At 44.6% G+C, this 25,947-nt stretch overlaps 1 protein-coding gene across 1 annotated transcript in view; it reads right to left on the bottom strand.

Annotated features, from left to right (window-relative positions):
• Nucleotides 1-25,947, bottom strand: part of SGSM2 (small G protein signaling modulator 2) — a gene marked incomplete at its 5' end in the record, with an annotated part of 62,523 nt that overhangs the window by 5,407 nt on the left and 31,169 nt on the right. The window contains 16 exons of the mRNA XM_082493051.1: nucleotides 1,018-1,142; nucleotides 1,829-2,233; nucleotides 3,340-3,522; nucleotides 7,436-7,564; nucleotides 7,991-8,136; nucleotides 9,010-9,074; nucleotides 9,635-9,785; nucleotides 13,270-13,404; nucleotides 14,830-14,959; nucleotides 15,508-15,668; nucleotides 17,375-17,442; nucleotides 18,496-18,620; nucleotides 19,083-19,217; nucleotides 19,644-19,789; nucleotides 20,313-20,380; nucleotides 23,323-23,484. Of these exons, the coding sequence (XP_082349177.1) occupies nucleotides 1,018-1,142; nucleotides 1,829-2,233; nucleotides 3,340-3,522; nucleotides 7,436-7,564; nucleotides 7,991-8,136; nucleotides 9,010-9,074; nucleotides 9,635-9,785; nucleotides 13,270-13,404; nucleotides 14,830-14,959; nucleotides 15,508-15,668; nucleotides 17,375-17,442; nucleotides 18,496-18,620; nucleotides 19,083-19,217; nucleotides 19,644-19,789; nucleotides 20,313-20,380; nucleotides 23,323-23,484 (2,334 nt within the window). The remainder of the gene's footprint in view (nucleotides 1-1,017; nucleotides 1,143-1,828; nucleotides 2,234-3,339; nucleotides 3,523-7,435; nucleotides 7,565-7,990; nucleotides 8,137-9,009; nucleotides 9,075-9,634; nucleotides 9,786-13,269; nucleotides 13,405-14,829; nucleotides 14,960-15,507; nucleotides 15,669-17,374; nucleotides 17,443-18,495; nucleotides 18,621-19,082; nucleotides 19,218-19,643; nucleotides 19,790-20,312; nucleotides 20,381-23,322; nucleotides 23,485-25,947) is intronic.

Here is a 25,947-nt window from a genome sequence, read left to right as displayed (position 1 = left end):
ATAAACAATCCACGATGAGGACAGAGCAGCATGTGTGACAGGGATCTCTCCTGTAATATGACTCTCGCGGTGGGCTCTTCATGTGTTGTGAAAGGGTAAAAGAACACGATCAATTGTCTACTTGCAGGATGAATTAACTAATACCAAACTTTTCCTGTTCCTCAAAAGCTAAATATTGCGTTGAAGTCTAATTTGATTATGCGAGATCAAATCTTAAGCAGCTGTTGAATGTGTGTGTCTCAGAACTTTTTGACACTCCACATTCCAGAGTACTTCACAGCCCTGTATTGTCTTCTGCTTGGACAGGGAGGACCAAACCTTACACACATGGCTTGCGTATCAATAGTTAGTTTGTGAAAAAACAGCTAACAAAAGCCTAACAGTCTATGGAAAAAAGCCCAGATTTTTAAAAAGGTACCTGTTTTTTTTTGCTTTTGTTTTCTTTTTTTCCCTCAGTGGAATCTTGGGATCTTTTTCAAGTGTTAAAGCCTGTGACACTTTCTGCTTTTCAGTGTGGTTAGTTTACTAGCCTTCATGGCAATCTGCGTTCCTAGCAGCGACAGACAGCTTTCCATCGATTCCACCTGCTCTCAGTGCTCAAAGAGGCTGTTTTGATTTTGGTTTGGTTTGAAGATGCAGTCTTTCTGTCTGCTTAGTAGATGTCCCTCAACACTATATCTGGGTCCCTCGCAATTATTGTCATCTTTATAGCACGCCATTGGAGCATGGATGTATCATCCTCATCAGCAGGAAACCAAAGCTAATCGTACATTTAGGGAATAGTTCCCGGCGACCAATGGGGTCAGTCTCTTAAGGTAGACACAGAATCTTCTCATGCCTGCATTCCAGCCTTGGACTGCCTGTCACACCCGTGCTCTCTAACCTACCTCCTCCTCCTTCTTGCAAGTTTTTTTAAGTTCATTAGTGAGAATTTTTAGACAGACTATTATTTTCATATTATTATAGTGTATAGATTATGACAGAAATGTGAAAAGTTCAGTTTTTAAGCTGTATTACCTGCACATGACATTTCGGAGTTTCTCCAGGTTATCGGCAGTAAAATACCAGTAATTCCGATCGCATCTCTGGACATCTTTATCAATTCTGTGCAAATTTAAGGCAACAGTGTCCAATAACTCTATCTAGAAGAGAAAGGTTTAGTTAGATCTGCTGGGTTTAGAGCATTCCCAGGACATGGTGCAGATTTGCTCTGAGAATCAACAAACCAGAAATAGTACAATTATACTTTGGGCATACGAGAGCATTGAAATACTCGATTACTGTCAAAAATGCCAGGTAAAATGCATACACTTTCACTGGTAACTGTTCCAAGGGTAACTATTTCCAAAGGTTTATTTCTAATTGAACAACTTCAGCAGAGAGGCAAAAACTGAACTACTCATTTGTTGACAGCAGCACTAATAGACATGGGGAGCCTTGAATCTAGATTTAGGCTGTGGTTTAATTTGATTAAATATGAGTTTTAGCTTGAATTAAATGACACTGAAATCTTACAAGTGGTGTGTCGTCCACATCCCCACACCTCCTCCCCTCAGGCCCTGGAAAGTTTTAGCTGTTCGAACTGTACCACATTCTTTTCTATGCCCTCCCACTCAAAAAGAGACCCAAATTTTTCTTGCTGCCTTATTTCCAATCCAGCTCAAAATCCAGATGAAAAGATTTGGATGCAGAAATCCTCAGTTATCGTCCCACCCCCTGTAGTTCTAGTTTGGGATTGTCCCTCATTAAATACTATCTGAAAAAGTACAAGTCTTTGCTAGAAAAGAATGCTGTGCAGAGAAATGACGATACTGATGTTGTGACCTACTGTGTAGGATGCAGCGCAGACAGAAGCAACATCCATTAAATAATCCACCTGGGAGCACAGCTGCTCTTCTGAGACAGAATCCTGAGACTGTAGCACAACTGGCTTGGCTTTCTGCATCCGTGGTATGTCTGGATCAGTCCTTTCCAAGTCAGCGCTGGCTTCTTCTTCAGCCCCGTCTTCAAAGGAGACGCTCTGCCCGTCGTCGATGCTGGAGAGGATGCCTGAGGCCACAGAGTAGTTCCTCGAGGACGGCAGCCCAGAGTCAGGGGAGTCAAACTCCACAGACTGTTGCTCTACAGCAGCCACTGCTGCTGGCGTGTCAGCAGCCACCATGGTGAAAGTGGGGTCATCCTGACCTTTTGAGTCCCGCTCCGCTGAGTCCGTTTCATCTACAGATATAAAGACCTGGGGGTGGGCAAGGGAGAGAGGATTTGGATAAAGCAGGGGAGAAAAGAGAAGCAAGAAAAATTCATGTAGCAAACAAACTTCCAGCCAGGAGAAAGAAATTACATTACTTCAGTGAAAAAGATCACTGCATGCAAATAGTTGAGAGCTCCTCACTCAGTCTTTATACTGAGACTGTAAGTCTAAAAATAATATCATTTTATGATCTCATATCTGTCTCCTATGATGATGTCACCCCCTTTCATAATCTTCAATTAGAAGTACCCTGGAAAGCAGTGAAGGTTCCCTACCTTCACTAAAAACTTCACCAACACTAAAACCATCTGGTCATTGCAATATATCTTTGAAGATGACCAACGTACCTCAGGTCTCCAACAATCCAGTTCAGCTGCTGCTGTCTGAACTCAAGACTGACCTTCCAATTCTTTTCACCACTTTTCACCTTTACCTATTCTCTTGCTAAAAAGCTCTTCGTTGAACTATTTCACGTTTTATTCTCTCTTGCTTTACTGAAATCAGTTAGCTAACTGTTTGAAGTCTGCATAAGTAATGGATGCCCAGAGACGCTTTGGGCACACAATTGCAATCACTCCCGTCCAACAATGTGAAAAGAAACCTCTTTCTTAGTTATTCAAGCTACAGGAAGGTTAATTCAGTCTGCCTTTCTACTGCTTAGCATCTTACCTTAGATTTACAAAGATCCCCTCTCCCAAAATAAAATCACACCCAACCCATCAATTGGGGACATGACAGAATCAAAGATATGCTTTAATAGTAGCGATATTTTGCTCTATGCCAGATTTTAATAAATAAATAAAAAAGGGCCCACAAGCAGGACATCTAGAAAGCTATTCCTCTGCTGAGAGAAGCTCTTCTACAGCAGGTGAACCTTAAAGCCCCTTAGGCAGGTCCCACCCAAGAGCTACAGACTACCCAAAATACAGACCCGCTCTGAGCTCTGTTACGGAGGCACTGCAGCTTCAAGTAGCTCCAGACTGATGGAGCTGTGCTAACCTAAGTCTCTGCTTCCCTGGGCTGTACCTCTGCAAATGCCAAGCCTCCCACGCTGCCTGCACCGTATGGGTGGATGGGAAGGGAGTACCTACATCGTTGCTGATGGTGGAGTCCCTGTGAATCAGTCGCTGGACGTGGCTGTCAATGCTGCTGCCCGATGAAAACTTTGCCAGCGTGGCAGAATGCGATTCTTTCTCTCGCTGCTTTACAATGACCTCACAGGCTTTCCACTCAGCCATGACCTTCTGATACCGGAGAGCAATGTCTTCATCCACCTGCAGACAGACAGACAGACAGATCCTGAAACGTTGGTCCTCCTTGAAAGATAGCATTAAAATGAGTGAAACCCAGGAGGGGGAGGTCTAGAGCAAGTGTAGAAAGCCTGAAGGATCCTGAAGCCCTCTTGCTGGAGCACACATCACTGTGACGGGAAAGCGCCAATGACTGGAGCAGTGAGATATTGCGTATTTACTGCAGGGAGTAAACTATCAGTGCAGGTGCCAGAAAAGGTTCATATAAGCATGTGTATATGCTATCAACAGCACTTCAACGCTGTTCAGGAAAGAACAACAGATATCACTGGCGTTCATATATGAAACCTCACATAGAAGTCAGATGCAATCTGATGGAGCAATTGCTGCCTCTAATGGGATTATTCCGAATTTCATTACACCTCCGTCCCGATTCCTTCCCTACTCCAACGCTAACATAGCCCTTGCAATGAATCCAGGTCACAGGTGTACAGACATCAGCCTGATACGGAGTTAGATGCTGGAAGAGACTCTGAACAGTAGCAATCGCAGCTCACGCAGCCCAGTCTTGCGGTCGCACTGCGCATGGCCAGATCCAACCACTCTGGTTCCCATAGTAGTAAGACAGATTTTTGCCACTGCTGGCTGCCTCTGTTGAAAGACAGACACAGAACCACCCCCTTGAGCTATTAAGGGACATGTAGTAATTTTACTACCCTGTCACTTGTCAAGAGCTGAAGAGAAACCGCAATTGTGAGTTGGCTTCAGGCTCTGGACCCTGCTGGCTGGAGTTGCTACCAGAGCGTTCATGCTAAGAGCTGCAGGCTATTTGTCACTTGAGGTAGCTGTCGAGTCATATATCATAAAATACAGCAGTTAGTGGAAGGCTGGAGGACAGCCACATTCAGGAGTGCCCCAGATACTGATGGATGACTGTAAAAATATCATCAGAAGGCAAAGATGATATATCACCCATGATGACTTCACTTAGGGACACGTTACGTTTCCTATATGTGCAAATGTTACGACTGTTTTCATGTCATTCATTTAATAGACTCCTGCATTCAATGGTAAGTGTTAGACTCCAACAGCACATTTCTTTGAGGAGTTGGCTCTTACTGTTATTTACTACTGGTGTTGAGTAGCCCATTAGCATTCCAGATAAGGTTTGGAGCACCCCTGTGTTAGTATGGTACAAACTCAGGGAAAAAAAATTCCTATAGGAGTGTGCATTCTGCAGATCAGATATTTTATGCCTTGCAGCATATCTTTATGAATTTACTATAATTCCTGTTGTACAAACAGACTTAAGTATTTATCTCTTCTTGCCAAATCTCTTATGTTCTAGTGGTATATATGCATGTGCCCTTTAAAGCTGGGACCAGAATCCATGAGCTATGGCTCCAGATCTCCCAGTCTAAAAACTTAAGTATCTGGCTCCTTTTCTCAGTTCCAGACACACCTTCTATTTCTACACATGGATCATAAACCCGATGGTTCGTATACCTGTGGAGAACAGACAGCAAAACATGGCCTATGCTCAAAACCTCCAATATCCTCTATTTCTTGAAAAATCTGAGGGCAAAAAAAAAGAATAACGAATGGAGCACCAAATGCAAATATAATAAATTCACCCTGCATGTAGAAGTGCTGCAATTTAGCCAAATTCATGGAAGTGTTTGGAAGGGCCCTCCCTTTTTCACCAAGACTGGAACCAGTCCACGCGGTGGTCTAGGAAGGCTTCTTTTTTAAACTTGTGCTGTATGCAAAAAAGGGATGATTGAACAAGTCCCCTTGTAGAGCAGACGTACTTTCCAGCAGGACTACGGCAGTGGATCAGCCTGGCTGCCTCTCTGGATTTGCTTCTCTTCTGAGGCAGTCTGCCTGGCCTGCAGGAGATAAGGCAACCAGGAGGACTTACTGCCCTCGGTGGTTTCTGAGGTACTTCATCTTCTTCCCATGCTGATGTCATGGGAGTGCAGGAATTTGCCTCAGCAGTGCTCAGCAGAACATTCTTGATGTATACACTATAGCTGGAAAATCTAAAAATAAATACCTGCAAAGATGACTGGATGCAGGGTGGAGAATCTGGACTGTGACCCAGTTTGAACAGTTAAGGGGTCTGTTTCTCCATCTGCGTTCAGAACTGGTTTATAAAGACTAGTGTGAGGAAAACCAAGGCAAATTGCTGTAGCAGTTTTTAGTAAGAATAATGCTTATAAAGTGCCCACTGTTTGCAAGACAGCTGATTTTTCCATTGCAAGGCTCTAGGTCGGGCCACCCTTCTGATCTGCAGGTGCTCACGGGGATATAAGCTATCCTTTGGAATAGAAAATAACTGGGAGTTAGCAAACGTCAAATGTCTTGATATATGAACCACTTCTTATCCATTTAATCCAGAACAGGATCAGCTACTGCATGAGTGCTACCTCCCTGGTAATAACACTAACAGAAAAGCAGATTAATGTATTAATTATATTCCAGGGCAAACCTCATTACTGTTCTAGACAGCTCAGGAAACATGTGGGTGATTCTTAATATCAGTTAAAAGCAATGTTTTACCAACATCCAAATCCAGTCCTTACCCATAGGGCAGTGTCCTGCTGCAGCCCTGTGGCTCTGCGAAGGAGAACATCCCTTTCCTCAACAGTCCCGGAGTGAGACCAGCGGCAGTGCTGGGGTGTGCGATGGCAGACGGGTGCTCCCACGACATGTGAGCAGGACAGTAGGAGACCTTCCCAACGGTGGTGCTACCCCATCTGCTCATTGCAGTAGGCCTACGCTTAGGTTCTTGCTCTACACATGAATCAGCTCTACAGCTGCCTGTGTAGGACCCTGCCCTGTCGCCCATCGCCTGAGGGTATGTTGGCTTTGGCTCCCTACTGCAATGAAAATGCCACACAGCATTCCTAACAGCAGCTCCGCTGATCAGGGGAAGGGGTGTAGCCTCGCCGACGCGCACGGAAAGCACAGAGGAGTACGGAACTGGAGCATTGCTGTATTTTTCTTGGCACTCTGGCTTGGGACCACTTCCAGTTGCTCTTCAGTCCGTGTAGCTGCGTGACCGTCTGCCATTTTGCCCAGCTCTGTCTGTCTGTCACCAGCCCGGTTCGTTACCAAGGCACTTGCTCAGTAATCACAACAAATGAAAGCACTCAGCAAAGTAAAAAGTTGGTATTGCTATAAACAGATTAGCAAAGGGAGACAGTATAACTAAGAGATGGGCAAATTGTGATTTCATTAATGGAAACAACATACTTAATGCCAACTTTCAGACTGCGAAATAAGGCTGTGACATAACCTGGGCAATTATTCACGGATCAATGTTAGCGGCAGCATGGGAGATATTAAGAGGAATAATGTTTCATCTGAAATTGCACCGTGTCCTACAGAGACACACCTTATTTCAGTCTAGCAAAAGCATAATGAACTTACAAACCAAACCTTCCTCTGGGTATTTTTAGCCTCTAGACAGTAACTCCAAGTGCGCTTCAGAAGGTACATCTGGGCTGTTCACAGCTCCAACAGACGTCCGCACATGCAGATGCAGTACCATGTACATAAAGTAGTTATTTCAAAGAGCATTTTGAAGTATAACTCAGCTAACACACCATTTAAGAGAGGAATGACACAAATTACTATCCAAATGTCAATGTCTCTCCATTTCATAAGTGACAAATCTGTGAAAACAGGATTTGCTCAGGGCAAGTGCATGTCACAGGCACAGGTTTCCTCACTTCAACAAAGAACACCCTTTCAGTGATTTTCAGACATGATAACATGATATCATAATCCCTCTGCTAACACGCGTCACTCCTGTTTTCAGTAGCATTTTTCCCCGAGGAATATTAAACAGCAATGAAGACTAGCACTTGCTATTCAGAAAACAAAACCTATTCTGCAAAGGTGATTCAGATGCCCGGAAAGCTGTGCTTACCTGGTCCATTTCCTTTTTGGCCATGCCGAATTTATAGTGACCTAACAAGAATGGCCATACTTCCTTTCGAATCTCATGCTGCACCCCGCCGTAGTAAACTCTTCTTAGTAATTCCAGTTCCTTGTAGTTCTACAGCAGTCGGGAGAAAAGGTATTGAAGGTAATATCAGGCACGCACTTAACACCAAGTATAAAGACAGTGAAATGCACACTTGGGACGGAATAAATTTTGCAACTTGATTCAAGCCTTTAGGCCCCAAGCTCAAATCCAGTCTCATAAGTTGTCATGCTTCCCATGAAAATAATCTAACTTCTAATAGACCAGAGTCATCAGAAGTTCAGTTGCTTTGATGTTAATTGATATCTTTGCCATCATCAGAGAGGCAAAGGATTAAAGAGACTGTAAGAATCGACTCACTCTCACTAGAAAGATGGATCCTGTGAAGACTCGAAAACATCTTTAATACTTCCTGGGGTCCATTCTAAGGGGTAGCACGCTCAGCGCGGCTGTGTGTGGGAGCTGGCGTAATGAACATAAAGGTATTCTGTCACATACCTTCTTGTCCTTCTGATACTTGCTCCAGACCTCTTTAGTCAGGCCTCCGGCAGCGCTGGACGGTTTGTCAGGGGGGACGATAGTGTGGTTCACGAGGGCAGAGAGGTGCGTCCGCACCGTTGACAGGTGGCGGCAGTAGGCCAGCCCTGCGGTGGGGCAGGCGGTGAGCTTTCACAAACGAGCCATCTACATCATGTCAGCAGCCCCTTTGTGAGGATGAAGCTGTGACATTTTAAACCTGCCACTAATAATCCCGTAGGAACTAAACCAGCATCACACTGCATAAGAATGAATAATTGCAACCAAGCCAGAGATTACGTAAATCTTACACAGACTAGTAAAATCCGAGTATCACACTGCAATGTAAAACTACGTTCCGTCTTCACTAAGCATCAGTTCGCCCATTGCCACACGCAAACCCCACAAATAATGGGATTAGGAAGCTCTGAGACTTGAGCCACATCCACCCTACTGCTCTGAAGTGATCTGACTCACAACAAAAAATTTGGTTTTAGACTGCTTTCTAAAACAAACATCACATGTTTGTTGAGGAACGACTGAGGGATCTGGGGTTGTTTAGCCTGGAGAAGAGGAGGCTGAGGGGAGACCTTATCACCCTCTACAACTACCTGAAAGGAGGTTTTAGAGAGATGGGAGCTGACCTCTTCTCCCTGGCGACAAGTGATAGGACAAGAGGAAATGGGTTCAAGTTATGTCAGGGCAGGTTTAGATTGGATATTAGGAAGCATTTTTTCACTGAAAGGGTTATTAAACATTGGAATAAGCTGCCCAGAGAGGTGGTGGATTCACCATCCCTGGAGGTGTTTAAGAAAAGGGTAGATGAGGTGCTTAGGGACATGGTTTAGGAGTGGTGGTGTTTTTATCAGGGTAGGTTAATGGTTGGACTTGATGATCTTAAAGGTCCCTTCCAACCTCACTGATTCTATGATTCTATGATTCTATGTTTTTTAGATAAGCACATAGACACCACAGGGCTGGATATCTGAAGCTTCACTTACATCCGTAAAAGGCTCTGGAAACTATTTGCCTCTTCATGCTTTCACACAGCATCTTTAACGGAGTTCTGCGGAGACACGTTAACAGGAGCATGACAGGTGACGAGGACAGAGCTCATCGGGAACTGTATGCTGATCCCTGTGACCTACACATAGCAGTTCCTTCTCTGCACCAAGATTTATTTAGCTAAAGGACAACAGTATGACAAATTAAGACTTTTTAAAGCATCTTCCCCAGCAGCATTTTGACCCAAAACAAACTCACCCGGCACGTTTAGCTACAACTGCTGCAGGTGCACGGTAAAGGTCCTTGTCAAATTAGATTAATTGTTGCCCTTCATTGTAATTGTTAATGACTTGTTAAAGAAAACGCTTCCAGAGCTGAATTATATTAAACTAGACAAAAAAGAACTAGGTGCAATTTTTCTATCAAAATGTGACTTCAGAGCAGTTTAATAGGTCAGTTTTAATAAACTAAATTTCTTGCTGTATAACTCTATCTTTTTACGTTAGAAACTACTTGAAAATTGTTACTGTCCGTCTCCAGTGCTGCAACCAATAAAACATTCTTGCTTTTAACTGGGGCATGCACAAAGTCTGGCAGGGAAGCTCTGCACAACCTGCTCACCTGTCATGGATGCAGTTGCAACAGCTGGGAACATCGTAGGGAGAGCTGCCCGTTGAACAGGAGACGCACGAGGAGCCTTGGCTGCAGTGCTCCAGCTGCCACGAGAGCAAGTTTGCCCCGAAGCCTTGCATCTCTATCATTTCGCTGGTGTCTAGGGAAAAAACCAAACAAAACAGCAGGCCATCAACCTTTTTTCTTCTTTCCCCCTCTTCCTTCTACGCATCCTGCCGGCACCATGCTTTACTTCTCAGCAGGCTCTCAGCCTGGATTCCAAAAAGGGGAGAGCACCATCCTAGTGACGTGACCTCAGGAATACTGCTCTGGGCACATCTAAACCCGCTGCATGCTGCACGCGGCCACTTCCCATGAAGTCAGATCCGTTCACCGTTTCCCCCTTTCTTGCCCATGCACATCCCAGCTTGTGTTTCAAGAGAATAGAGAAAAGGGCGCTGCAGTGACAACTAAAACTGGTTCTTGCATGATGCTATGGTAATGCTAGTTATGGCCAGAAGAGATCATCTAACCTGACCTCCTATTTAATTCAGGTCTCAGAATTTCATTTTGCAGTTCCTGGAATCAGCCATGTAACTGCTAGTCCGGCTAGAGTGAAAGTGTGAGCATAAAAGAAATTAAGACAAACTGGTTCAGTTATTTTCAGAAGATGTTTCTTTTCCCCTCAGAACCAGATCCTGAAATATTTAGCGCAGAAGGATAGTTCAGGTCCTACTAATAACACTATGTTTATAAAAGTACGATACTCTGCAGGAAAACGTGATCCAACAGCACAGTGCAGCTCCTGGAGTTATCCCTGCTCCACCAAATCTATTTGCCTTTTTACCCGCCTACTGGAAGGCAACCTCCAAAACCCACCAGTTGCCTTCAGAAAGCTTGGCTTCAGCTCTTCAATCTTCCCAGCTGGCATTTGAGCTCGTGGGTTTTTTGGTTTATAATAAATAACTGGCCTTTCAGCTCACCCGTGATTAAAATTAAGGCAAATGCCATAATACTGTATGTCACTAAATTAACATTTGTAAGCAAAATCCAGTCCCCTGGGCCGTGCTTTTAAAACATACATTTGTTGGGTGGTGATAGGGGCAATTCCAAACCATCTCATGCATTTGAAATCAAGGCAGCATAAAGCATTTTAGTAGTGCCTATTAGAAAGTGGGCAAAGGTGAGGAAGGAGTGGAGTGAAAACATTTGTTAACAGAAAAAGCACAGGCTCATGCGGAAGCAGTCACAAGTATTTCATTTCACAAAACAAAGTGTGATGCAAAAATGCTCTTCACCTTAATTCTTCAGGAAGGAGCTGAATGACCCAGTATTTATTGCAGCTTCTAATTGGGTTCAAATAAAAACCACTGGACAAACATTTTTAGATCATTATTTTTTGCCTCCCCTCTACAGACAAGAAAAGTGGGTTTTTCAGTTTTAATTTTTTATTTTATTTTTTAGAGAAACAAGGAAAGAACCCCACAGAACCTAAAGATTCAGATGAAAGGTACCTGAATTAGTGAAGAATTAGAGTGAACAGCATCTTTTATTTAATTGTGGTGGTGTTATCTGTAATTTCAGCTACATGCAAAAGTCGAGCATGTTGCAAAATGTAAAAAGCAGATGGCTCGCAAACCTCTACAACAGTGCTGTCATTATTGAAAAGGGATGCTGCTGGAGAGACAACAGCCAATCCAGTCTAGTTCAGCAGGAACCACTATGCAAATGGCAGACATATTCCTAACTCTACCATCACTTTCTAGATCTGTCCTGGTTTGAGGTATAATAATAAGCAAAAGCAGATATCTGACAGCTGTTCTGGTGGGATAACTTAAAATTTCCATCACCTGACTAAAGACTAAATTGTGTTTCTGGATCGTAGCTTTAGCCTCTTAGCCTGTGTATGTGGCAGTGTTAGATCTTCCTTTCCATTATCACCCATATCCAGACTGATCAGTTACGATACGCAGAAACTTCCTAAAACAGTATCTCTTTTCAAGGGGACCACGGTATTTTTGGAGTTTCTTTCCATCCATACTGCCCAAGAACTCCTTATTAACTTGGGCTGGGCTTTATCAGTTTGTGGGGGCTACTGCCTTGGGGTAAGCGTGTGGGCAGCCTACAAGACACGAGGAGGATCTCCTTGGACACATGTTCATATCCAGCCTAAACGGAGCTTAAGCACTACACGGAGATGCAACACAATTATTGTCTCCTACAGTCAGTCCCACCAGACCAGGGCTAACACCCATTGGGAACCACAATCATTGCTCGGCTATTTAAAGGTATGAGCGTCTTATCTGGAGTCAAGACACATTGTGTTTTTCTTAGGAAACAGAAATACAGAAAAAGCACGTTCGTGCTAATGTAATGAATGAAAAATACAGACAAGAGCCAAACTCGCGAGCAGTTGCTCTCCTTCCTACTTCCTCTGCAGATGTCAAACTTCTGACAGCTACTTTACAGCCCGATAACAGAGCCGGTTCTGTTCTTGCTGATACACTCCAGTCCCTGGGAAGAGGCGGAGGCTGTTGTTTTGATTAGAACAGGAGCATGCCAGATTCGGCGCATGCACTCAAGAGGTACCAAGGCCCAACGCCTGGTGGTACTGAAGCTGTGCAGTAACTGGCAAGCCCAGGGTGGGAAGAGATACCACATGAACTAGCGGAGAGGCCTCAACAGCACCTGCTTGTCTTCTGGACAACTGCAAGCCTTAGAATCCACGCTGTGCAGGAGGGGGGTGGCCTGAGGAATGGATTATTTTGTACACCGTTCAGCTTCCTCCTTTGATGGAGCACGGACATCTCGGTCTCCAGACCTACGCTACTACATCCTGAATGTCTGCCAAGACATACACTTCTTGAGAATACCAACTCAATACATCTGTTATGAACTGCCTTAGGAAAAGAATTAGATGACAGATTTTTGGAGGGTGGAGAGTCTTGCAGCTGATGATGTGAACCTCCCCTAAGCCTATGAATGCACGAAGTGGAACAAAAGAACACGAGCCCAGAAAGGCACTGCATCTCCATCCAATCTTCTCTGCACGCTCCTGCTCCCTTATGGAGGTATCCAAAGCGTGGGGTTCTGTTTTACCTCAAACCGGGAGAGGGAGTGTGCATACTCGCACCATCCCTGGGCTGAAATTGTAACTCACCACACTTCTGCCTTATTCTGTCTACACAGGCACACTCCATTGCTGACTTTGCCCAGCACATCACTACCACTGCTGTAATGGTTCACCTTTGATCCTTCCTATGCAAGGCTGCCCTCCCCAGTCTGTCACGCTGTACGCGACTAACTCGCGGAGGGAGAATACAAAGACCTGTTATACTGCCTCCTTCCCGTGCGAGAATGTGCTCTAGTATCCAGCTTTTACGAAGGGAGGCCAGGAAGCCTCCGGAAGGAGAGGAGGTTTGTCTGTTCAGCAGCCCACACGCTCAAAGGAGAGGGAAGATGCTGTTGTTTCCGCTTCCCATAGGTTGTGAGCGTGCTCCCAGCCTCTCTGCACAGTCAACTCAATCTCCAGATCTCATGGCGTGAGTGAAATGTTTTTCCCTGAATAATGCCAACACTGTTGTACGCATCAGTGGAACGAGCTGCAATAGAGCTCTGGGACACAGGGGGAGGAGGATAAAAACCTTTCATCCTATTAGGAGCTGTGAGGTTCCGAGAGCAGATCATTGATAGCATTGCGTGTAGCTTATCTTCCTCCTCCTCATCATCGTCAACAGAGGCAGAGCGGCTGGCAGCTAAGTGGTGGTAGTTAATAGTTACTGCTCAAAGAAAATAGTGAAAGAGGAGCATAAGAAGAGAGAACTCGATTCTGCGGGAAAGCTCAAAAGGACATGTTCAGCAAAGACAAATGACTTGAACCCTGCCCTCTTCCTGAAGGCACAAGCTCCTGTAAATGGCTATGAAAAATGAGTTTCTTACAGAAAAAAAGCATGCTCCACCAAACGCAGGCCACCTTTTGACAGTGCACAGGCTGTGTTCCCAGAGCACACGTGTCATATCGCGGCAATGGGGAAAGGCCCCAGTGCCAGCCTGCAGGAGGCGAGGATGCTTTTTAGCAAAACTCCATGGGAATTCTTGGCTCCAACTAGCTTCTGTCCTTCACCGTGCCCTTATCAATGCTGTGGCTTCTTTTCCACTCTGAAACCTGTGCCAGATGCATCTGGACAGCGAACATTCTGCTCTGTCTGGCACCGCAGACGCGCAGGGTACAGACCTCTGAAGGAAGCCCGAGGCAGGAGCCGGCTCGCTCTGCCTTGTGCTCAACAGGCAGGTCTGTGCTGAATGCGCCCACGGAATCTGCAGTCCCCTTGGTTCAGGCAAAGGCAAAACATGCTTTTGCTGGTGTGTGCAGAACTTACCTGTGCGCATCCAGAAGCCCTAGTAAAGCATGGTCACCATGGTTCAGTCCCTGGGGTAAGGAGGGTTCAGTTGAGATTTCTGCTTTTTCAGCTGCAGTAAGTCCCAATATGAGCAGTAAATCCAAATCCCCTGTAAACTTTAGGGTCTGATCTTCCTGGGAAATTCTTGCTTCTTTGCCAAGGGGAATAAAACCGAACATGCTGTTTGAGAACTACCTCAAATGCCTTCTTGCATGTAAGGAATTTGTATTCACTGATGACATGAGGTGGTTTGGTGCTTGGGAATTCATTTAGTTTCCTTGGAAGGGCCTTTATTTATCCATTGTTAAGTTCTTGCTTCCAAGTCAGGAAAACTTAGGCCAGGGAGTTCTTGGGGTACTTCAAGAGTTGAGTTTATGTTTTTTTTTTCTAATAACAACATTATGAGCAAGCAGTGCGGCCAGTAAAAATATCCTCACTTCAGGAGCAAAACTGCTCCTGCCTAGTCAAGCAATCTTTGTACTTTTAGTCTCGGTTTACAAGCCCAGGGGAGTATTTTGAAAACTTTCTCTGCAAAATACAGAGGAAATGTAAGTAAGATTCCCCACCTCAACTCCATTTCCACTAAGATAACAAGTTTCACTGCATTAAGGAAACCTACAGTAAGCTGTACCTATCACAATGAAATTTTGTGATAGGGTGTTTTTTCCCCCAAAAAAACCCTGGCTTGTCTTTGACCTGCAGTTACTTCCCAGGATATTACTTCATGGTTTTTGGTTTGTTTGGTTTTTTTTTTTGTTTGTTTGTTTGTTTGTTTTTTTAACAAAGCAGAACAAAGGCACTTACTGTTATCATGCTTGTGTCCTGGATAGATAATTCTGAACACATAGTCTGTAGAAGTGTCCTCAGCTGGCACTTCCTCTACGTCCACTGATTTGTTGCTGTTGCGTTTTCGAAGCTTTGGAAATACCTTACCCTAGAGGAAATAAAGATTCCATACATTCAGCTGTGAATGACTAACAGAGCACAACAAACTAAGTACTTCAGACCTTTGGCATCTTAAAACTAAACTTCCAATGCTGGGAAGAGGTGAGGGAGAAAACAACAGTAGAATCATATCTAGCAGGTGGTTTAGGGGTACTTAACACAACTTTTCTGTGTACTTAAACTACAGCTTTTTCTTGTAATCCGTGGGAGTTGGGCACCAGCTTCTTCAATAATCCAAGCTGCTGACAGCAAGTGTGTCCCACTCCATTTGAGTCTTGGTCCCTGTCGTTTGGGTTCGTATTTTGGAACAATAGCAGATTCCAATTCATTGCTTAATGGGGCAATGAAGGTATGAACAATTTTTATGGACTACCTGTATAAGTATCAAATTGGACTGAATGGAGTTATTTTGCCTCCGATTTTACTATAAAGCAGCTGGAAATCAATGCCCAGGCTCTGTGGAGCGGGATGCTGGTTGAACAAAGACATTAAGATCAGCCCCACCTGCTACAAGCAGCTCATCAGAAAAGGCAGTACCTTGCCCTGCTGGGACCAAAGTGGTGGTTCCAGCTGACCACGAGGCAGAAGACCATTTTCCAGACAGGAAAGAAACGCGAGGAGGTGACCCCCTTGGGGGAAGTGCAGCGGGGGTCTCTGAGTTCCATCCTGACTCACCAAGACTAATGTCCATCTGCTTTCTGCTGCAAAGGAGGACAAGGGGAGTCCATACTGTTACACCGAAACCTCTATTTTTTGCCCTTACCCTCTAAGAAAATTTTATGTGTGATCACCTCTAAGTAGATAAATAAACCTCTAAGTCACAATGCAATCTAGGGATGATCTCAGTCCTTTAGTCCTAAAGAAGCTCAAGATACAAGCAAACCGTGATACGCAGAAACATTTAAAGTGATTCTGAACACCATTTTAATAAATAATAAAGGAATAACTAAACTAAGTCTCTGGTGTATGACAAAATTTGACAAAGGACACATGATTTGGAATGAAAACCAACCTAGTGGATACAACCAGAGGCTGTCAGCTTTATTCTTGTGAGAATTAGCACGTCACATTCCCTGTTGTAAAATCTTCACTGCCACTAGAAGTTTAGCACAAATAAGGACAACCACCTTGGGCTCCGGATACTCTTTTAAGCATAATAATCTGCTTCTTGTACAATTTTCCAAAGAACATAAGTGAAGTAGGTTCTTAATTTTCTTTTCCAAAACTGAATGAATGAGGCATCTGGAGCCACCGGGGTGAAGGGGGGTCTCCAGGAGCAGGATGTTCCGCAGCGTGGCTGTGCAAGTTGCAGTCTGGCAGCCAGGTGCTGTGGCAGGACCGCCAAGTGTCTGTCATCTTGTGCAAACAACAAAAATCACGTTGTGTACATGTACGCCTGGCACCTGATACTGAAACACCTTTCTCAGTGAAGAACAACAAAGGCCGTCATGTTTCACCTCTGTCATTTAATTCCCCTTTTCCTACGGAACTGCCACAAAACCGAGTGGCGATGCCTCAGACCAGTCAGTGAAACACCGGACAGGCACAAAGTGTCCCGGGGAAGCCGATCGCAGTGAGGCAAACAGACCTGAACTAACATTGCAATTGTCATCCTCTACCAGCTAGGATTCTAGGTTTTAACACTTGTCCCCTCCCATCCATAACTAGTTAGAAGTGTTAATGACTCTGAGGGAGGAAAAGCAATCATTCGGGTGGCTCTCCTGCTTATGTATTTGAAAGCAATATACATAAACTGTCTTCTAAAACATGCCCTTTGTTCAGAAGGTCCTTTAGTCCAACTGTAACTCAAATCTGACTCCAAATAAAATTTCTAAATGTCCTTTGTCATTGCTCTGTGATTTTGACTTCAGGCTTGTGGTAAGGAAAGCAGCAGGAGAGACATTTTGTCCCAGATTCCTCTCCTGACATTGAGCAGAATGGGCTACCGAGAACTGGGTGGTCAGAGGGTGACAGGGGGTGGTTCTGGTTACACACAGTCCCTTTCTACAGGTTGATGAACCCACTATAGACGTGGCTGGCAGACCTGCTTTTTTTTCCCGCTCTCCTTTTTTGTAACGGTCAGTGGATGGAGGCCTGTGCTTATAAAGCCAAAGCTTCTATGTTTAATACCTGCTGCTGGCAGTCTCCCCTAAGTGCTGTCCTGCACAGATGCTCAGAAAAACCAAAGTACAGAGAAAAAACAAAGCACACAGAAAGCAGCTGACAACTGGAGCGGTGTTAGGCAGAGGAGTTCTTACCAGGCCTTTCAGTGAAGACATCTGAAGAAGAAAAATGGTTTGTGTCCTTTTGCAATAAACCCGTAACAGGCCCCATATAAAAGGGCAGTGGTATTAGCAGCATTAACATTCACCCGGCAGAGAGAGAGAAGAAGGTTTATGCTTACTTTGCTGATGGCAGTGAATGCAGACGATCTGGCTGAGTGGCACTATTAATGCGTAGTCCCAGTAAACACTAAAAGGGAAGGAAAAAGTGCAGGAAACATTTTTTTTTTTCCATATTCAGGAGTGCTTGTGATTCCAAGCACCCAATAAAAAGACTCTCCTAAGTTAATAACTGCTTATTAAATTGGGTCAATTAAAGTAAATTAATAGTCAAGTAAAAAGCAAAGGAACTACTTCTCCACAGTGGATCCATCTGGCACCAGCCTTCATATCATCCCCCTCTCCCCCTTCACCTCCCCTTCACCCCCACTCCCCCACACCAGGCTACACAATGCCCTGGCTAAGATTAAAATCCCCGGGGCACAGACTTCACGAAGGTCTTGTGGGGGGTTTCAGGACAGCCGGGTTCAGTTCCGTCTTGCACATGTGACTTATGGGCAGCAGCACGTAAATCCATCGGGGCTCGAGCTTACAGATTAAACACTGGAAAGAGCTCCAAACCCTTCTGAGAACAACCTCGACAGAGTTGAGCAATAAAAGCAAGGGGAGAGGGCGTCAGTAATGTTCTACTGAAAAATATGCATGAAGTTTTAGAAAAAGAATACTGTGGATTAAGCGTTTGAGAGCACTGCTCTGGGGCTGAAGGAAGCACTCCCTGAGGAGGCATACCTGCCTGGATCAAGACTTTACCTGTCTTTCTACTGAAGCAGAATGCCAGATTAGATGAGTAACTGATCTACTGCAAGACAATGACATTGCAGGTCTCTCTTTTGAGGCTGAAATTAGCCATGCTTGCCAAGGGATTTGTGACCCTCTGAAGGGAGGTACTAGAAGCGTGAAGATGGAAGGTAGCGTTGAGGCTTTTCTCCCAAACACCTGGAAAAGCAGGCTCTTGTTTTCCTTTTGAAAAGGCCTCATATCCAAGTGCATTAAACAACTTTCCAAAGGTCCTGTAATCTGTAGCAAAACAGGAACAGAACCCAAGCTGTCTGACACCTCAACTTCTGCACTATTCAGAAGCCCTTCAGTTAAATCAGCCTTGTTACACTTATGTCATATTGCCAAATATACAAGAAATAAACACCATGAATGCTTCCGATCTTTTCCTGAACACAATGACTACCTTTTCTCCAGCTCTGAATCTCCAAGGGTTCCATTCATCAGCTGATTTGGAGTCCATTTTAATGTCAAACTATCTGCTGACTGATGAAGGGAGAGATACCCAGGAATTGCCTCCAAGTCATCTTTCTGTTCGCAGAAGCAACAAAGAGACAATCCAGGTGACTCAAGTGCACGACTGTAATTGTCGCGCTCCAGTCTTCCCACGACCCACAAGTTCCAGAGCAGTGCATTATCTAGGAATGGCTCAGAGAAACCTTAACGTCGAAAGTACTGATATTTAATGTTGCTATTAGAAAGAGGGGTAAAAACCACAGGACGGTCACTGGGTTTATGAAATACAGTCCAGTGTGTTTATTCCTACCTATAGTCTCCCTTCACAGATCACACTGGTCAGGCAGTGAAAGCATTTGTCACGTCTTAATCTACCTCAGCATAACAGAGTCAAGTGGGAAGGCAGCACTGTCCGGAGGACGAGACATTAAGCGAGTACTTGACAAGCCTAAGTTACATCCTTACCTATACCACTGACTTCTCAAATCACAGCCAGGCAGCAGCTGTGTGTATTGGCCCAAAACTGAAAGTACTCACCGGCTGGACTAAGACGTTGTTTTTCCCATACAAAAGGTGTGTTCGGGAATTCTGGTGCAAAGACTCCACATACTCTCTTGCCGAAGCAGCAAAGCGATCTTCTGACGTGCTCCCACTTGAATGCCGTTTCCGGATCTAGCGCACAGACATACACACAGAGTGAAGGCAGATCAGGTAGGACAGGAATGACTGTACCGGCAGGCCAATAAAACAGGAACAGTTCCATTTGGACCAATCTCTGTAGAGTGGAACTTCTTCTGGAGCCAGGAGACCTTGCAGGGAAATGCCCTGGACTCTCTTGCTCCCCCCTGACCAAGGCAGCTCATAATTTCTTCTGAACTCCTGGTCAGATCACAAGCGTCAAAAGCCACAGAATTTAGTCCCGGATCTCAAACTTCTCTACATACAGATAGAGGACATTTGGGCCCAAATGGACTTCTAATCTGTGATAAAGGCTCCATTACAGAAAGGTTGTTCTGGAATCCGATCTCTCCCTCCTGGGGTTGTTTTTATTATCAACCTGTGCCTTAACTCAGAAATAGCTACACAGTAAATACCTACTCCCAGGGCTGGGCGCTTCGAAGGAGAGTCTTGGCGGCCGTGTACGCCGTGAATCCGGTGTCGCTGAACAAGCTCATCTGCTGACGGGTCTGTCCAGTAGTGATCTGCTGTTTTTAGCTTGGTGTACTCCAGAGCACAGGGTCCAACTAAGAAAACAGCCCAAAACAGACACCTTCTGAGTCTGCTGAGGAACATACTTAATCTTATCCTGCTGGCCAAGTACCGAAAGCGAGATTTCCTTCTCAAGCCAAGTGAATTTTAATGATCGCTTAATGATCCTGCAGAATCAGCCCATAATAGAGACAATACACATAAAAACCTATCAGGTCTGTTATCTAGGGCTGTATAAAAATATTCCTGAAGGACACAATACACTTCCACAGCAGCATTGGTAGTTGGAGCCTGCTAGCAAGCGTTCAGTAAAAAGCCATTCCCATTTTGTTCTCTGATCCAATGAACATTTAATAATAAAACCAGATGACCGGTCTCTCCTGGTCTCGTTTGCAACAAAACAACATCTTCTATTATAAATAGAATCTACACGCTACACTCAAATAGAATCTACATGCTAGACATAAGAGTCACCTTTTGTAACACCGTCATAATACAAACTGTTCTAAGAAACAGTTTATTCTCTTTACCATAAGAAGTAACTTTGCAAGAACTCACCTAGAAGAGAAGCCAGTATTGGGCCACAAACAGGATCTGCCAGTAAAGCTTCTTTTTCATAGTATTTACTAGAAATAAAAGATTAGAGCCCAGTTAAAACCTGGTTGCTATTTTTAAAAGCTCTTGTGCCTCCTAGTAGCATGAGTCCATTGACTTTCAAAGTATCACACGCTACTGCTTACCAGAAAGTATGGCAAAGGAAGCAAAAGAGAGAAGGGCGGAGAAGGGAGACACGCTGCCATCAGCCTGACAATGCCTTCAGCTTTGCTGTGCCCCCCAGGAGCCCAGTGGGAGTCCAGCGTGTGCGCAGGGGACAGCTTGACTACTGAACTCACATTCCAGGTCAGACATCATACTTAATAAAAACTGAGGCCAAACACTCATTTCAAGAGCAAGTTCAGACAATTAAATTACTTATATGAAAGGGAAGACTTAAGAGCTTAAGAGTGTTACCAAGGCTGCAGGCGGCATCTAGGCTGTGCATCTGGAGTGCTGTGCTTGTACTGAAGCAGAACGCATTTTCAAAGCTTGGTTTTAGTTACGGTTCTAACACAAAAATTCCAGCAACAAAATTTTGCTGTGATTGTCAAACACACTCTCTCACACAATGGGCTGATAAGAAAACTAAACAGTCGGAGACAGGACCAAAGGGATCCAAACCCCATATATTTCCTGAACTTGACAGGTAGAGGAAAAGCAGTTGCTGGGATTATCTAGAAATCACCGATGCATGCGTCTCCTCTAAAAGCTCTAATGGAGCTTGACTGGCTCATCCACTGATCTCATAAAGAAGAAAACTTGTGCTGGGTTTGCAGGTAAAGGCGGCTTTTACAACATGGTGTGTCCTGAACGGTTTCTGAAGATCATTAAAATACATTGTAAGAAAGCTATGGAGAAGTTAATTTAGCCTATTTTAGACATCTGCTCTAGAATTAGATAATTTCCTAAACTGCACCAACAACATTGACTAGATCTCCACGGAGCATAAAAGGAGCCTAGAACAACCAGTCCCATAAACCTACACTCCAGACTGCTATATTTAACAAGATGACCACCCCTCCTACTTCGGATCCACAGTCTGCCCTTGATTAGCTGTGTAATCTCAGGCAAGTCACTTCCGCTCCGTATGCTCATTCTGCCTCATCTGTTTTGGAGCTGAGCTCTTGAGAGGCAGGAGAGCTTGCCTTTTGCTAAATGTGTTTACCCAGTATATTTGATTTGGGGCTTTGGGCACTAATGCAATATGGAGACAAACAATAACTCTCCGCAAGCAATTTTGTCAGTTCTCCACAGAGACCGAGAGATGCACACATTCTCGAACATCTCTTCCATCTGTGAGGAATAATCTTGAAACACTGTCAAGAACAATGAACTGCTACAAATAGTAGCTCTTGCAATGACCCCAAAGTCTTCCCATCACAGCAGGCAAAGCTGACTTGTAAAACCACATAGCCAAAAAATCAAAACACCCACATTTCCTGAACTGTCATTATCCTCTGCTGTCTCTTCCACTAGATGGGGCTCAAACTCTAAACCACCTTCTCTTCCTCAAGAATAGAAGAGCTGAAGGACTTAAACACGGAGCATTTTGAGCAGTTTTGTCACAAGAATGCATGAGAACAAACCTTTTATTCCCTGAGTCAGGTTCTCAAAATCACACACCTGCAATTAAGGACCTGATCCTAACTCATCTGAATGGATGGAGAAGGCAGTAAGGCAAACATCTACCATACCCAGTATGGAACAATTGAGACCAAACTCTCTTGACGTGCCTCCAGGTGAATTATGTGGAAAAAAAAAAAAAAAAAGAAAAAAAGAAAAATCCTTGTATCCATGTATCAGCAGACACAGTGGTACAATGGACTAAAATCCTTTCATTAACTATGTCTCTGGGACACAGCCAACCCTCCCACTGTTTCTTCCACACGCAGCTCTTAAAACAAACTGGCATTAGATATCACAGAGCAACAGTTTTTCTCTAAACAGCACAAAAACCTTTCTTCCATTCTCTTTCTTTTTAGTGGCAAGATAGATCATGAAAATAAAGCCGATGACAAGGAAAACAGTAACACAAACTTGGAAAATACAGTGAAAATTAGTTCCTCTGCCCTAGCTCTCTTCCTTGTTCAGACCCAGGGGCTTTGGACAGCCAAGAATGTGTCCCCCCAGTGCAGAATTACAGGAGCACCACTGTGAACAAATTGCAATAGCAGTGGGTACAGACGTACCTTTCTGGAACCACATCAAGGTTGAGAGTTCCTCTTTTTCTCTTTCTTATGGGAAATTGTCCCCAGTGCGGCCCATAATTCTTCTTTATCAGTTATGGGAGGGTAGGAAGGGTAAAAAGTTAAAACCCACCTCTTGGGAAACCAAGGCTAATGCTGGACAGTAGGAAGCAATGATCGAATAGAAAGGACTTGTCTTTTCCTCTTAAAGAGTCCCTGTGGATTACATCCATAAAGCACTGATGCTCTTCTCCAGTTTTGCTAGGGAAGATTCACTTTACACAAAGCTTGACTTTTCTAAAAGGGAAACATGATTCAAAGAACCAGTTTTCACAACCCTAAGGTTTTGTCATTAACTCCTCCTGTTCTAAACTCATCTCCCCTTCTTTCATCTGCAAGGCCATGTTCTTCCCTGGCATCCTAAAGTTGCAAAGGATTATTTTCAACTAACCTAAGTGAATTCAGCACTCCTGACCTATTAGAACACATTTCTGTTCCACTAAGGTATAGGTCCCACTAGACTTTGGGTACCTAATATACTCAAGTTAGTTTTTTAGCTGATTTCTGGAAAGCTGTATGGCTATTAACGTTTTTTGTAAGTCTGAAACACTATCAATGATTCAGAATGAAAGTATGTTTTTTTATAACTGCCTGTGCAACAGGTTTTATTCTTACCAGAAGTCTGCATCGCAGAAGTTTGCAGAAGACTTTTGATGAAATCCCACGTTGCAGATACCTAAACACATCAGTCCAACAAGTCCCAGCGCTTCTGATTCTTTCCTTACCTGCAATTATCGACAATATACTGCACAATCTTGTCGAGCACTTTCTCAATCAATGCTGTGCGAACCCATATGTGTTTGATGGCCTGAGGTGTCAGGACAGGTGTTTTGCTCGTGGTTGATCCCTGCCTCTTGAGGGGCTCCTGCCCATTTGGCTGATTTTTCCTGCAAAAGGAGATAAAGTAAAAGTAGTCAGAACTCGGACTCTTCTCCTCACAGAAAACTCCAGTGAAAGGCTGCGTGGAGAGGTGTTGGAATACACAGCACCTGACAAACACGTATCTGTACTGTACTACCCGTCTACATTCCTGTGTTATCCTCACTACCACTGGGGTATGGAGTTTTAGTCAGTCCACTGTCAGGGACTTTCTGAAAACCACGGCTCTAATGATTTAGGTTGCCTCAGTTCTGAATTATGAATAGGAGAATAGGAGAAATCTGTAAAGACAATTCTGTGATTCTGTGATTATCTAATTCACAAACAGATGCTAAGAGGCTAAACAAGCTCTAAAAAAGCCCCCAAACAGGCCTGTATGAGGAATCTCAGGCTGGGCTAGGTAGTCACCTACCAAAAATACCTTTTCAGCTTCCAGAGGTTTAGGAAAAGCCCAACATTTGAGCTCCTCCAAAACTCCCACATACTAGGCTGAAATGAATTAGCCGTAAATCCACTGCAGACCATAGACCACAAAAGAATGAAAAACAACCAACATGCAAAGTGTAGCAGAAAATAAGTAGCACTTGATGAACAGAAGTTTGCTGCTTATCACACAAAGCTTCACACTTTGTTGGGAAAGCTACAGGGAGGATGGTAAAAAGAAGATTCTTGGCTCCCAGCTTTGCCTGGTACCTTCAGGCTGAATCTAGCCCCGACCCCAAGAAAGGACAGAGCTATTTCAGCATGGGATATTCCCACTGAGACCAGAAGCACAGAGTAGGATTTGAGATAGCACAGGCAGAGCTTTTCCAGGGACCTCCTGCCATACCATCATCAGGCACTCCTTGGGCGCAGCCTTTCATTCTCTCCATAAAGCACCATATATAGCTACAGCACAGCCTGTGCTAGCGTCTTGGCAGTGAGATCCTATCTCCTACCACCTACAGAATGACAACGAGACGACTAAGAGATAAGCAACATCAAACTGAGAAACTAGAACGATGGCAAATGAGCATCCGAAGCCAGCTGGGAGCTTGCTTACAGCCAAGACCCCCTGCTCGTTCCTACGGCACAAGCCAGCACAGCAACAGGTCCACCTCAGAAACAAGGAGCTTAATGCTACCTTTCGGCGGCCGGATGGCACGCTGGCTATACAGAGTGGAACCTCTTCCCAGGTGTGGCTGTCAACAAGAACGCGGGGGCTGCTCAGCACGGTGGTCTCTGAACCACGCGGGAAGCTGTCATTCCTCCCTGCGGAGGTATCCAACACCCGGAAAATCTACTTGACCTCAGTCTAACATGGGACAGTGGCACGTTGTGCCCCAGGCACACTGTGGGAAGGTGTTTTGCCGCATGAACAGGGTGGTACTTTTCCCTGTAGACCCCAGTACACCATGCTTCCTGCTATGCAAAGCTTCATGCTGCTGGAGCTGCAATCTGCATCACGCCAAGGAGCCGTTGTGTGCCTTCTCAGCACGTGCTCTTATCCATGCTGGGTGTCCTGCCACAGTGAGCATCCACCTCTCATCCGTTAAGTACTGGTGTCCAAAATACGTTTTCATACTGACAACAACGCTCCCTTCACATCTTTGGTGGCACTGACGCAAATTATCACTTGTCACTGTTGAGACAATTAATGCCCTGAACAGATTTGGAACCAGAGGCTGATTTTGAGGCTGAATGTGCTGCCTAGAGCTTTCCAGTTTCTAAAAAGCGACCCACAACAAGGAAAATGGGTTTGTTCTCTCCGTTTCCCTTTCCTGCTGCCTAGCAAAGTAGCTGAAACGTGAATTTGTGTTCCTTTCTCCCTCCCCGCTAGCTTTGCCTGCGGCATGAGTTATGTGAGACGAAGTGACAAGGTGACAACACTGCTCCACGCTGAATACCTAACATGCAGCAACAAGTCATAATGCACAATTTTATATGGTGGTACCAGCCACACAGAGTCTCCCCTGTCGACACTGGTGGGGCACTGCCCCAAACCCTTTCCTCCTAAAATACATAATGCAACTAAGCCATGTGTCCACAGCACAGCAGGTGGTGAAGCTGTGGAGCTCCGCAACAGCGCATGATGACATCTTGTGATGGGTCCACACTCCTGCATCAGGAGAAAGGGGGATGACAAAGCTGAGCGCTGGGAGAGCTTCCTACTTCTGCACAGTACGGCAGGTTTGCCTTGGCTCTCCATACACTGCATAGGGCTACACAGGGCATGAGTAACCCTCTTAATCTCTTTCCCAGAAAATTTTCCATTAAAATAGCAGAAAAAGAAGGTTCCATTTTGTCCTAAAGAGGAGAGAAATCCTGACGTATTCAACAATCTGCAGCAGAAAATCCATATTCTCAAATGATCCTGTTCTTTGACAGCACTCAGGTCCCCTTTCCGGAAAGCGTTCAATCACAAAGACTAAATACAGCAGTTGGGTGCTGGTTTGAGTGAGATCTCTAACTCGGAGTCCCTGGTCCTCCAT

This window comes from Vanellus vanellus, assembly GCF_965231255.1.
Source record: "Vanellus vanellus genome assembly, chromosome: 19".
Lineage (NCBI taxonomy): Eukaryota > Metazoa > Chordata > Aves > Charadriiformes > Charadriidae > Vanellus > Vanellus vanellus.
Note: the sequence above shows the minus strand (reverse complement) of the source record. Positions and strands in the feature narration are given on the sequence as shown.